Below are 13201 nucleotides of genomic sequence, written 5' to 3'. Positions count from 1 at the left end.
AAAGACACCTGTCCACAGACTCAGTGAATCAGTCAGACTCTAACCTCTACAAAATGGCCAAGAGCAAGGAGCTGTCTAAGGATGTCAGGGACAAGATCATACACCTGCACAAGGCTGGAATGGGCTACAAAACCATCAGTAAGACGCTGGGCGAGAAGGAGACAACTGTTGGTGCCATAGTAAGAAAATGGAAGAAGTACAAAATGACTGTCAATCGACAAAGATCTGGGGCTCCACGCAAAATCTCACCTCGTGGGGTATCCTTGATCATGAGGAAGGTTAGAAATCAGCCTACAACTACAAGGGGGGAACTTGTCAATGATCTCAAGGCAGCTGGGACCACTGTCACCACGAAAACCATTGGTAACACATTACGACATAACGGATTGCAATCCTGCAGTGCCCGCAAGGTCCCCCTGCTCCGGAAGGCACATGTGACGGCCCGTCTGAAGTTTGCCAGTGAACACCTGGATGATGCCGAGAGTGATTGGGAGAAGGTGCTGTGGTCAGATGAGACAAAAATTGAGCTCTTTGGCATGAACTCAACTCGCCGTGTTTGGAGGAAGAGAAATGCTGCCTATGACCCAAAGAACACCGTCCCCACTGTCAAGCATGGAGGGTGGAAATGTTATGTTTTGGGGGTGTTTCTCTGCTAAGGGCACAGGACTACTTCACCGCATCAATGGGAGAATGGATGGGGCCATGTACCGTACAATTCTGAGTGACAACCTCCTTCCCTCCGCCAGGGCCTTAAAAATGGGTCGTGGCTGGGTCTTCCAGCACGACAATGACCCAAAACATACAGCCAAGGCAACAAAGGAGTGGCTCAGGAAGAAGCACATTAGGGTCATGGAGTGGCCTAGCCAGTCACCAGACCTTAATCCCATTGAAAACTTATGGAGGGAGCTGAAGCTGCGAGTTGCCAAGCGACAGCCCAGAACTCTTAATGATTTAGAGATGATCTGCAAAGAGGAGTGGACCAAAATTCCTCCTGACATGTGTGCAAACCTCATCATCAACTACAGAAGACGTCTGACCGCTGTGCTTGCCAACAAGGGTTTTGCCACCAAGTATTAGGTCTTGTTTGCCAGAGGGATTAAATACTTATTTCCCTCTGCAGAATGCAAATAAATTCATATACTTTCCACAATGTGATTTTCCGGATTTAATTTGTGATGTGCTATCTCTCACTGTTACCAATAACCTACCCTTCAATTATGGGCTGCTCATGTCTTTGTCAGTGGGCAAACTTACAAAATCAGCAAGGGATCAAATACTTATTTCCCCCACTGTATATTCATGGGAAACGGTGGGCTGTAAATGAACTAATTGTAACTATAACTGCACTGCCGTATTAAACATTTTACCTCTAAGACATTAAGAAGACGACATGGTGCTGGACACTTCTCTAGCAGAGTGAGAGCACCAATGGTATAGATACAACATATTGCAGAAGACTTCAGTTGCATTCATGTCCTAGTCTTGTTCCTGCCTGGATGAGTCTCTCTCTCTCTATCTTTGTTCCAGGAGTAAAATTTCTTGAACCTTCTCCCTTTTTCTGCTTGTAGGATGGTAGAATATTCGCTGGACCTCCAGAACATTAACCTGTCAGCAATCCGCACTGTACGTGTCCTGAGACCACTCAAGGCCATCAACAGAGTGCCCAGTAAGTGATCCTCTTTGCTTCCTTTCTGCCATGTCCACGTCTGATGAAATGTAGGGAGTGTGTGTTAACTGTGAATTTGTTCTTGGTCCTTTGCCAACTAGGGAGGAACAGACATCTATAGCTCACAAGGCTCCAAAATACTATTTAAACTTTACACTTATTAGACGTGGAAATAAACACCTGACATAGAATGCTTAGCTCAACTGGCTCATGCACAGTAAACTCTGCAGCAGTCAACGCTCTGCAAACTATTGCACTTCAACTCTCACCTGCCTGGTCTCTATAGTAGAGCTGTACCGAATAGCATATTTTACTATTTGGCCGAATACGAATAATGAGCACTGAGTTCTAATACAGTGGTGTTCCTTGGTCGGCTGCCACCAGGGGCGGATTGCCACTGTGGACCCCCCTACCCCAGGTGCAGCGTCGTCCGTTCCCCCCAGGTGCAGCACGACACCCCCCCCCCCCAGGTGCAGCATCCCCCTCAGCGCATCACCGCCCCCCTGGCGCATCACCTCCGTCCCCCCCCCCCCCCCAGGTGCAATCTTCTTACCTGCTGGGGTGCTGGGAGCAGCCACGCACCCGTCGGCTCCGCAGGTTCCCTGCTCCCTCTTCCCCGGAACAGGAAGTAGCAGCAGAGGGAGCAGGGAACCAACGAAGCTGACAGCCACGCTGCTGCTCCTTGCACCCCTCCTGCAGCATGCACCCGGGGCGGACCACCACCCTGCCCTCGGTACGCCACTGTTCTAACATAAAAAGCGGTGTGAAATCAGAGACCAGCTGTTTATTTCAATAGGATTTAGCACAGTAGAGCCCCTGATTATTTGTATTCAAATTTAAATCACTTTTTGGCCGAATACAAATAACGTATTTGAGGACGAATCAAATATGAATATTCAGTACAGCCCTACTCTATCAAACATATAAACGGCGAGTGACTGACTCACTCACAAATGTGCAGTAGAGACTTCCCTCTCTGTCCTGCCCCCGCGTCAATACGTGATGACGGGGGCGAGACAGAGAGGGAAACTGTGCAAAGCCGCCGAGGTCACTACCACTCCCCCCCCCCACGCCAGAGGTCGCCGCTACCACTCCCCCCACCCGGTGTCGCCGCCGCCAGCCCTCCACCCGGTTCAGGCCCTCTCTCTGCTACTGAACTTACATCCATGCGCCGGAACGCACATCAGCTGAGTGAGCTGCCGTCCGCATTCCTTCCCTGCCTGTGCCCCGCCCTCACTGACGTTACGTCACACGAGGGCGGGACACAGGCAGAGAAGGAAAGCCGACGGCAGCTCAGCTGATCTCTCTGCCCTGCTGCGTTCCGGCAAATGGATGTAAGTTCAGTAGCGGACAGAGGGCCTGGGCCGGGTGGAGGGCTGGCGGCGACTCCGGGGGTGGGGTGTTGGAGCGGTGGCGACCACGCGGGGGGGGGGGGGGGGCAGCGTCGACTTCCGAAAACCCCAATACCAGCCCGTTTTAACGGGCTCAACGGCTAATAGTATATAACCAGGGAGGTTTTTTTTTTTTTTAAAGCTGGTATGGACCTAGACCTGCACCTTTTTTTCCTGTCTTCCAAAAGTATCCTATCTACTTCATTACATTTCTCACTCAAAATTTATTTATTAGGATTTATTTACCGCCTTTTTGAAGGAATTCACTCAAGGCGGTGTACAATAAGAATAGATCAAACATGAGCAATAGGCAATTACAGCAGTAAAAATATTCAAATAACAATACGAAGTATGACGTGGTGGGGCATAATCGAACGCAAACGCCCATCTCCATGGGCGTCTATGTCCGCGAACGGGTAAGTGAAGGGGCGGGAGAGATAATGGAAACCGAAGGCGCCCAGCTCAAAAACGAACAAATCCAAGGCATTGGGTCGTGGGAGGGGCCAGGATTCGTAGTGCACTGGTCCCCCTCACATGCCAGGACACCAACCGGGCACCCTAGGGGGCACTTGTAACAATTAGAAAAAAAAAATTTAAATACCTCCCAAGTCCATAGCTCCCATCCCTTGGGTGCTGAGCCCCCCCAAATCCCCCCCCCCCAAACCCACTGCCCACAACTCTACACCATTACCATAGCACTTATGGCTGAAGGGGGGCACCTACATGTGGGTACAGTGGGTTTTGGGGGCGGTTTGGAAGGCTCCCATTTACCACCACAAGTGTAACAGGTGGGGGGGGGGGATGGGCCTGGTTCCACCTGGGTGAAGTCCACTGCACCCACTAACAACTGTTCCAGGGACCTGCATACTGCTGTGATGGAGCTGGCATACAGGCTGGAAAAAAAAAGTTGTTAAAGTTGTTTTTTTTATGCTGGGAGGGGGTTAGTGACCACTGGGGGAGTCAGGGGTGATCATCTCTGATTCCCTTCTGTGGTCATGTGGTCATTTAGGCACTTTTTTGGGACTTGTTCGTGAAAAAAAAAAGGGTCCAATAAAAATGACCGAAATTCGCGCTAAAAACGCCTTTCTTTTTTCCATTATCGGCCGAAGGCACCCATCTCTTCTCGGCCAATAAACACGCCCAGTCCCGCCTTCACCACGCCTCCAACACGCCCCCGTCAACTTTGCCCGTTTCCGCGACAGATTGCAGTTGACGCCCAAAATCAGCTTTCGATTATACCGATTTGGGTGCCTTTGCGAGATGGGCGCCTATCTCCCGATTTGGGTCGAAATCTGGGCGCCCATCACTTTCGAAAATAAGGCTGATAATATACTACTTACAATGTCAACATAATACGTAATAGAACATTTTAATTGATAGAAAAAGGGTAAATCAGAGATGGAACATATAAATAGGTAAGAGTAAGAAGAATTAGAAAGTAAGGTGACTAATTTAAAGAAAGTTGCACATGAGTTCAGAGAGATGACTAAATGTTATCCCAGCTAGGGTAGGAGTGGATAAACATGTCTTGCTACAATATGTGCAGCCTATGTCACTCTGTGGGTGTGTGAGTGAGACTAACAAGCTAGTTACTTCTTCCATTAAAGGCCTGGTTGAAGAGCCACTCTTTTACCTGCTTCCTGAAGCTGATGCAAGTGGGAAGTAAATGAGTGAAAAGCTTAACAAAGAATGATCTGACCATCTATTATTGCTCCGATGAGAGATTTGCTGTGCCAAATCCTATATAATAATTCTCACCTCCAACGTTCTGTGCCTGGGGACGTGGCGCATTCAGAGGTGGTCTGCTAGGCTGTGTAGATCAGATGACGTCGGACACATTATGACATGAAACGACACAGCTGAGGCATGCGCAAAAAAAACCCCGAAAGAGGCTTGAGACTGGCTGCCACCCTCCCGAAACTGCCGCGCTCGCTAACCGCCCTCACAAAACCTCAAAGCTGACGCCACTGCCGCCCACCCTCAAAACAACACGCAGCTTGCGCGACTGCCGCCCTCCTGACCCTGAAGCGCTCACCGAACGCCCTCCCGAACCACCACTGGCACAAGATACAGCTGCGAAATGGAGCGATCACCGAACGCCCACCCCAACCACCACTGACAGAAGATACAACTGCTGCTGCCATAACAGAGGCACCTGACAGGCAGCTGTGAAATGGAAATGATGAACACTTGAATCCTACAACGAAGCATGAAACTGTTATGGGTAACTGTCCTCCTACTGGCTATTATCTACAGCGACGAACGGAAGGGGGGCGCAATTCACATGGAAAAGGGGGGGGGGGCACTTCATGCAGATCAACCTTACAATAGCACTCACAGAGGAGGGGGTGTGGGCCAGAACTTCCAGCGGAAAGGGGGGGGGGGGAACTGCACCTCAATCACACACACACTTTGTCTCACTGTAGCTCAGTGTCACACACAGACACACACTCTCTCTCTCTCTCTCTCACACACACACACACACACACACAGTCTTTCACTCTCTGTGTGTCACTGTCACACACACTCTCTCTCAAACACACACACACACTCTCACACACACATACACTGTCTCACTGCCCACCCCTGTGATCCTGCAAGGGCTTGCCGGAAGGAGGAGGATATGGAGGTGCACACACACACACACACACACACACTATCTCTGTGTCACACACACACACACACACACACACACACACACACACACACACACTGTCTCTCTCACACAGTCACTCTCACACACATACACAGTACGAGCAAAATCTTCATGGTGCCCATTTCATTTGTGAAATTACACACACAGGAACGCAACGCACAATGTGAAGATGCAAAAAATAAATTAACAGCAACACAACACATGGGTTAATGCACAAACACACAGACAAACCCGTTTGGTGAATTACCAATTAACCAAAAAACACAAAAAAAATACAAAACTTACTGCACATGGGAAGAGGATTACTGCACATGGTGGTACAACATGGCAACCCATGATTTACACATAAAAAAAACAATTACACACTCATGGATCATCATCTACATTATACAAACTACACAAATATTCCTTCTCATTATAACACTTTTCAAACAACTGTTTGGTTACAAAAAAAAAACATTCAAATAAAACCTTGCTAGCGCCCGTTTCCTTTAAAACAGAAACGGGCCTTTTTTACTAGTGAAAACATAATTGTTTGAAAAATAGCAACAACCGTGAGCCTCCAAAGAAGGTAGGGGGAGAGCCAAGTTGGGGACAGAATGGAACAAGTCAATTAGTAGAAGAGGCAGTGGGGTTGAGACTGGTAGGATGGGGGTGATCATTGCAATTATTAGAAAAAGAAGTTGTGAGAGGAAGAGGAGCTGGGTGGAGAAAGATTATTGGGGAAAGTGTGTACTGGGGGAAATAGATTCCCTGATTTAAATAAGTAGCTGTAAGTACACTTGAGCAGCTGAGCCACCTGCATCATTGATGGGTGGCCCACTGTCTTCCTTGCTCAGGGTGCAGACCACTTGATCCTGTGATACTCCTGGTTCTCAAACTGCACTTTTTTGGGTTTTTTTTTTTAAACCAAAGTAGGCCCCATGTGAAAAACAGTAAAGATTACTGGCCGGGGGTCTCTATAGCTTCTTACAGCAGAGCTAACAGAAAAACTTATGCATTTTCATTACTAATAAGATAATGGAACAAAACAAAGGCCACTCATAACATAGGCCATCTAGTAAAGTATCACTGAGGTAAGAATTGCAGTAATGAGGCATATATCCAACTGCAGATACAATGCTGACTAACATCCTACACAACAAATAGCATCATAGTGAGGTTCAAGTTCAAGCTTATTTTTATTTATTTATTTTAGAGTGGAGGAATGGCCTAGTGGTTAGAGCACCAGTCGACATCCAGAAGTGCCCAGTTCAAACCCCACTGCTGCTCCTTGTGATTTTGGGCAAGTCACGTAGCCCTCCATTACCACAGGTACAAACTTAGGGCCCTGTTTACTAAGGTACTTTAGCATTTTTAACGCGCTTACAATTAGCACACGTGCTACCCATGTAGGTGCCTATAGGGATATTGTAGGTGCGTACACGGTTAACGCATGTACATGGTCACTAACGTGCATATAACACAGCTTAGTAAACAGGACCCTTAAGACTGTAAGCCCTCCAGGGACAGGGAAAATACCCAGTGTGCCTGAATGTAACTCACCTTGAGCAACTACTGAAAAAGGTGTGCGCAAAATAATAAATAAATTAATTAATTCATATACAGTAAATCAGTATAAAACAACATCTAAGCAGTTTACAAACAAAAATTCTGGAGAATAGGGAGGACATAGAATACAAGGAAAAACAAACAGCAAATATCAGGGAAGATCACATTAAAGGAAGAAATACAGCATTAATTCGTAAGGGAAAGGTGAAGTGGCAGGAACACAAGGGTATAGTGCTATGTAAGCTGGCTGCAAGATCAGCCCAGGTCAGTTGATTAGAGGGCCTATGTAAAGAAAAAGGTCTTGAGAGTGACCTTTAAGTTTTGAAACGAGAACCCAGCTCTAATAATCAAGATGTCACGTTCTTGAGGGCCTTGGCATACTGTCAGGTCCTCAAGGCAGCACTGGGAATTGTGAGCCCTTGGGCCCCTGCCGCGGAGCGGCAGAGGCAGGCAAGACCGTCTTGGAACTGGACGTCCGGAAGGACCGGACCGGAACTCTGGACTGGAAGTAGGCAACTGAACCGGCAGAACAGGAACCGCTTCACCTGTACTTAGCCACCTTTCCGCTAGAGTTGAGCTCTAGCATGCAGGCGGCCGACAGGACTTGTAGGGCAAGGCCGGAACTGAAGATCCAGAGGACCCACCTCGGGTCTAGGAAACACAGGGGAACAATACTAGACTGCACTAAGCGCTGCCAGGCACACCAGACAGACAGAAGCTTATCAGGAGCAGGAGCAGGGACTAGGGCAGACATGCAAGCAAGGAAGAAGGGGAGACTGGGAATACCCCCAGGGCAAACCCACTAGCTAGGTCGAGGCAGGTAACAGGATAAATCCCCCAGAAGATACACGCTAGCTAGACAGATACAGGAATCAGGATACATAAGCAGGGATCCGGATAAGCACACCGGATATACAAGCAAGGTACAAGGTAGACACACGGGACAGAAGATAGCTAGACAGAGCGGAAAGCCGGATAACACTAGCTAACCAAAACCAGGACTCAGGACCAACAAGCAAAGACCAGGATGTGCACCCAGGATATACAAGGATCAGGATGTGCACACAGGGGGAAGATGGCAGCTAGGCAGAGCGGAAAGCCGGATAACACTAGCTAGCCAAAACCAGGACTCAGGACGAACTAGCCAAGACCAGGATGTGCACACAGGATGTACAAGGATCAGGATATGCACACAGGGAAGATGGCAGCTAGGCAGAGCGGAAAGCCGGATAACACTAGCTAGCCAAAACCAGGACTCAGGATGAACAAGCTAGCCAAAACCAGGACTCAGGATGAACAAGCTAGCCAAAACCAGGACTCAGGATGAACAAGCAAGGACCAGGATGTGCACACAGGATATACAAGCAGGGGGTAGGGCCGGCTGCAAACACAGACTAAAGGCAGAAGGCTAGCAGCCCACGCAGAAGGGCAAGCAGCCCACAGGTACTGGGAACCGAAGGGCACTAGCCCACACCGAAGGGCAAGAAGCCCACAGGTACTAAGCAGAAGGGCAAGCCCACACCGAAGGGCAAGAAGCCCACAGGTACTAAGCAGAAGGGCAAGCCCACACCGAAGGGCAAGAAGCCCACACAGAAGACAGGCTTAGAAGCAGCACAGCAACACACTAACTAACCTGTCGGCCTCTGGGCATGACACCAGACAATGACACCATGCGAAGGCACTGACTGTAAGCACAGGCCTTCCTTATAAAGGAACTCACTGATGAGTCACCACCAGCAGGACAGAAGCAGGAAGTTCCTTGCCTCCAAACAGAGGCTTGACACACAGAGGAAGTGAGCCCACAGGAATGACAAGCAGGAGCCATCTTGGATACTGGCATAGAGGAGGCAGCAGCCATCTTGGAAGAGGCATAGCCCACACAGGTGAGGTCCAGTAAGGCAATCAGCACACAGAGCCAGAGAGAAACTAAGACAGAGACAGACACAGAGACAAGCAGAAGCCAGCACAGCCACTGACTCCCAGAAACAGGGTAAGTATGAGGGTGGTCACGGCCACAGACGTGACACAAGAGAAGCTCATTCCAAAGCTTGGGGCCAACATCATTGAAGTGTTTCCGATATGCTCCAGTTAGATATGACAGCTGGAAAGTATGACGAGGAGTAAGCGTGAACAATTCTTCTCTTAAATTTCTTCCAACATGGTAAAGTCACCAGACCTGCAATGCAGGGAGCAATGACAAAACACATTTGTGGTAGAGATTGGATTTCCACGGACATGTCTTTCTTTTCAAGGGACTGTTGGAGGTCCAGGCATTATTTTTCCAGCCAGCCCGTTTGTCCGAGTTTGCAGGCAGGCTGGCAGGCTCACCTTCCTCCCCTCCTCCTGAGCCTCAAAGTGCCCTCCACGAACTTATCGTAACACGCTGTAATGGGCTAAACAGCACCTGGTGATCTAGTACCCTTTCCTGCCTGCTGCCATCGCTTCTTCAAAAGTGGTGGCCTCGCAAGATAGTCATTTTGAAAGAGTGGCGGCAGCAAGGAGATCAGCAGAAGCAGGTAGGAAAGAGTGGGGTTCTTTCCTGCCTCAAAGAGGCTACTAGACCAGCAGGGAGCGTTACAGTAGGTTCGGGGAGGCAACCCTGGCCTGACTCCTGGTAGGAGGGGAGGTGTGTGGATAGAGTCGTGTGGGTGGGTGGAGGGAGGGGGCTGTAAAAACAGGTTGATGGAGTGTGGGTGCAGGAAGGGGCTGGAAAAAATATTGGTGATGATGGAGATGTACATGGAGGGGGGAGGGAACACAAGGATAGAAGGGGATGAAGAGGAGAGGGGGACATTCTGCTCATGGATGGAAAAGAAAGGGGGACATGCTGCTCTTGGGGGGGGTCAAAGTGACTGTACGGTGGGGTGTGACGCAGTTGGGACAGGGCATTTTATTTTTTGTGTCCTTTTTTTTGGTCTCCACAAATATAGTAACCCTAGGTAGAGATTATATTTGCACCAAGCTTTTCAGATGGGTATTAAAAGCTGGCTAATAAACATAAAAGATGTGCAAGCCTATCTTTAAAATTGTTTTTATATTTTCTATTTTAACTAATCAAACATAAAGATGGTGGTTTTCCTTTCAAAATTAGTTGATATACCGTTAGATAGTGATGGTGGAAGGTTCTGTACCATTCCCATATTGTTTTTTGATACTTAAATCATTTTATTATAGTTAATATCCATGTGATTAGCTACCTTGGATTATCGATCAGTAGTCACTGGGACCCGATTGATATTATATCACATATAGCCATTTATGCATCTAGGCCATGACAGGTATATTTATTTAACACTGAGAAAGGTCAAGCAAACTGTTTCTATTGATTCTTTAGTCAGGGATTTAACAACTTACCGTAAGAATGTGAAAGAAATTATTTATGGTTTTCTACATTAGAATGAGTACCAAAATTAAGTTACTCAGTGAGTGTCAGGATAATTTTCTGCATTTCAGCTATCATATTGGCAACTGATTTGAAATGTGTCACAGCTCAGGTTGGAAGGTAGCCCAGGGATATTTTGGATGTGGACGAAGGAATATCCACCCTTCAATTTTAAACCTCTAGTATATTTCACCAGTGATTTACAAAATACAGCCTTTTCCCAGTCTTGGAAGTTTTGAAAGTTATCTCCTATGTAAATCAAATGGAAAGCTCAATAGATGCTACATTTGTCAAATTTATTTAGGGACATGTTTACTAAATGGCATTAGGATTTGAAGATAGCACCTGCTAAAATCTGTGTTAACTGGAAATCTAATGCCATTCTTTCTGTGGGTATGTTTTATGCAGGTCATGTGCTAATACAGTCATTAGCGCATGTTGACTGCTAGGATTTAATGCAGGAGCACTTAATGACTCCCATGTAGGAGGTGCTAAGTGATCCAAAGTTAACTCAACTGCTATCCAGTTGGCACACATTACCTAGAATATGCTAACAGAATAATGTTTCCATGCCTATGCTACGTCCATGCCACACCTTCACCCTGCATTTCACAATTAAAGGTGCAATAACACAAGACAAACCATCATGAGATGGCATCCGTATATTGAAGCAGAGAGAAAAAGCAAAGTTGATGAGCCTGTAAAATTCATAATTAAAGGTCACGAACTGTATTTCAGCAGGAGAATCACTTGATACATTACGTTTGTTTACCTGTAATTTACTACTACCATTTAACATTTCTAAAGCGCTACCAGGGTTGCGCAGCGCTGTACAATTAACAAAGAAGGACAGTCCCTGCTCAAAGGAGCTTACAATCTAAAGGACAAAAAGTGCAGTCAATCAAGATTGAGGCAGTCTAGATTTCCTGGATAGAGGTACAATGGTTAGGTGCCGAAAGCGACATTGAAGAGGTGGGCTTTGAGCAAGGATTTGAAGATGGGTAGGGAGGGGGCTTGGCGTATGGGCTCAGGGAGTTTATTCCAAGCATAGGGTGAGGCGAGGCAGAAAGGGCGGAGTCTGGACTTGGCGGTGGTGGAGAAGGGTACTGAGAGGAGGGATTTGTCCTGTGAGCTGAGGTAACGGGTAGGAGCATAAGGGGAGATGAAGGTAGAGAGGTAGTGAGGGGCTACAGATTGAGTGCATTTGTAATAGCAGCTCTTGATGCTTATATTTTAACATAGACCATTTCAGCTTAGGAAGGTTGAAGACCCTATTGTCTTAGATCATGTCCATTTTTTAGACCCTTGTTCTCTGTGTGAGAGTTACAGACGCCTGATACAGGTCCTTTCACCAAAACATGGTCTGTGTCGAGTCAGATTGTAAAATTCATAATTTAAGAGCTCGTCAACTTCGCTTTTTCTCTGCTTGCCTATCTGTATATTGAAAACATCTGCACTCAACGTCTATTAAGGATTGTGTACTCCAGTATAAATTGCTTCTGTTCTCCTTGGCCTACTCAGTTTCTGATGTCAGTCAATCCTCTGGCTGTAACATAACTTAGTAGATGACACCATAATACTGAATATATTGATGTTTCCCATTACTGGTGAGCTTATCTGTTCAAAATGAAGCCACTGCCAAGCTCGATGTTGCCGTGCGGTTCCTTTGAAGATGCTGAGGAGCTGAGTCCTTGTTTCCCCTCAATATGTAACATCATACTCCCCTAATGGGGCCCCTCCCTTGAAAGAGCCATACATAGCAGAAATGGGGGATTATTCTGACTCACTCTTAACACCATTCTCATTAGTACTGGACTGTCCGTACCAAGCTGATGTTGTCCTATCTTTCTTTCGAAGATGCTGAGAAAATGTGCTTTCGCTTCTCTTCATACAGCGTTTCCCAAACAGAGGGAGGTTAACAGGAATTGGAAACCGCCTTTGGTTAGTTTTTGCCCCTCCGCCTCCCCTCTTGTACTACCTACTGGCGCGATTAAGTTGTTTTTAAGCACTGCTGCTTCAGCCAATCCCGGAGCCTTTCTTCAGCCCTCGGGGGCGGGACATGCTGAAGAAAGGCCCCTGGGATTGGCTGAAACAGCCTGTTCCTGCTGACGTGTATATTGGCACTGCTTGCTTGCTTTGTTGTGCGCAGTGAGTGACTATGTGGTTGAGTCTCTCTCCAGTCCACTGTGACTCATCGCCGGCAGTGCTAGTGGTGGGCTTTGTGCTCCCCCGGCCCCCCTTGATCGCGGCTTCTCCACGTGGCCTGACAGACGCCAGAAGATGAACGACAGTGTCTCTGGCGGCAGGTCCCCTCCTAATCTGCTCTCAGAGTCAGAGAGAGCAGATCATCATGAGAGAGGGACCCGCGGCGCCACCAGAGAGGACAGAGCCGGAGGAGCCGCAGAAAGCGTGAGTCTGGGATGGAGGGTGGAGGGAGGCGGATCAGATATGAGCTGTAGCAACCACTTCGTTGTGCTGAATTGTTGGTAGCATTTTTATTTAATCTCATTTATATTTACAAACTTGCCAGCCAGCTTGTGAAGCACTAGAGAAAC

General features: G+C 47.6%; 1 protein-coding gene across 1 annotated transcript in view; it reads left to right on the top strand.

Annotated features, from left to right (window-relative positions):
* LOC115473410 (voltage-dependent T-type calcium channel subunit alpha-1I-like) overlaps positions 1-13201 on the top strand; it is a 935734-nt gene that overhangs the window by 285728 nt on the left and 636805 nt on the right. The window contains 1 exon segment of the mRNA XM_030208356.1: positions 1569-1666. Within this exon segment, the coding sequence (XP_030064216.1) occupies positions 1569-1666 (98 nt within the window).

Source organism: Microcaecilia unicolor, chromosome 1 (genome assembly GCF_901765095.1).
Source record: "Microcaecilia unicolor chromosome 1, aMicUni1.1, whole genome shotgun sequence".
Classification (NCBI taxonomy): Eukaryota; Metazoa; Chordata; class Amphibia; order Gymnophiona; family Siphonopidae; genus Microcaecilia; species Microcaecilia unicolor.
Note: the sequence above shows the minus strand (reverse complement) of the source record. Positions and strands in the feature narration are given on the sequence as shown.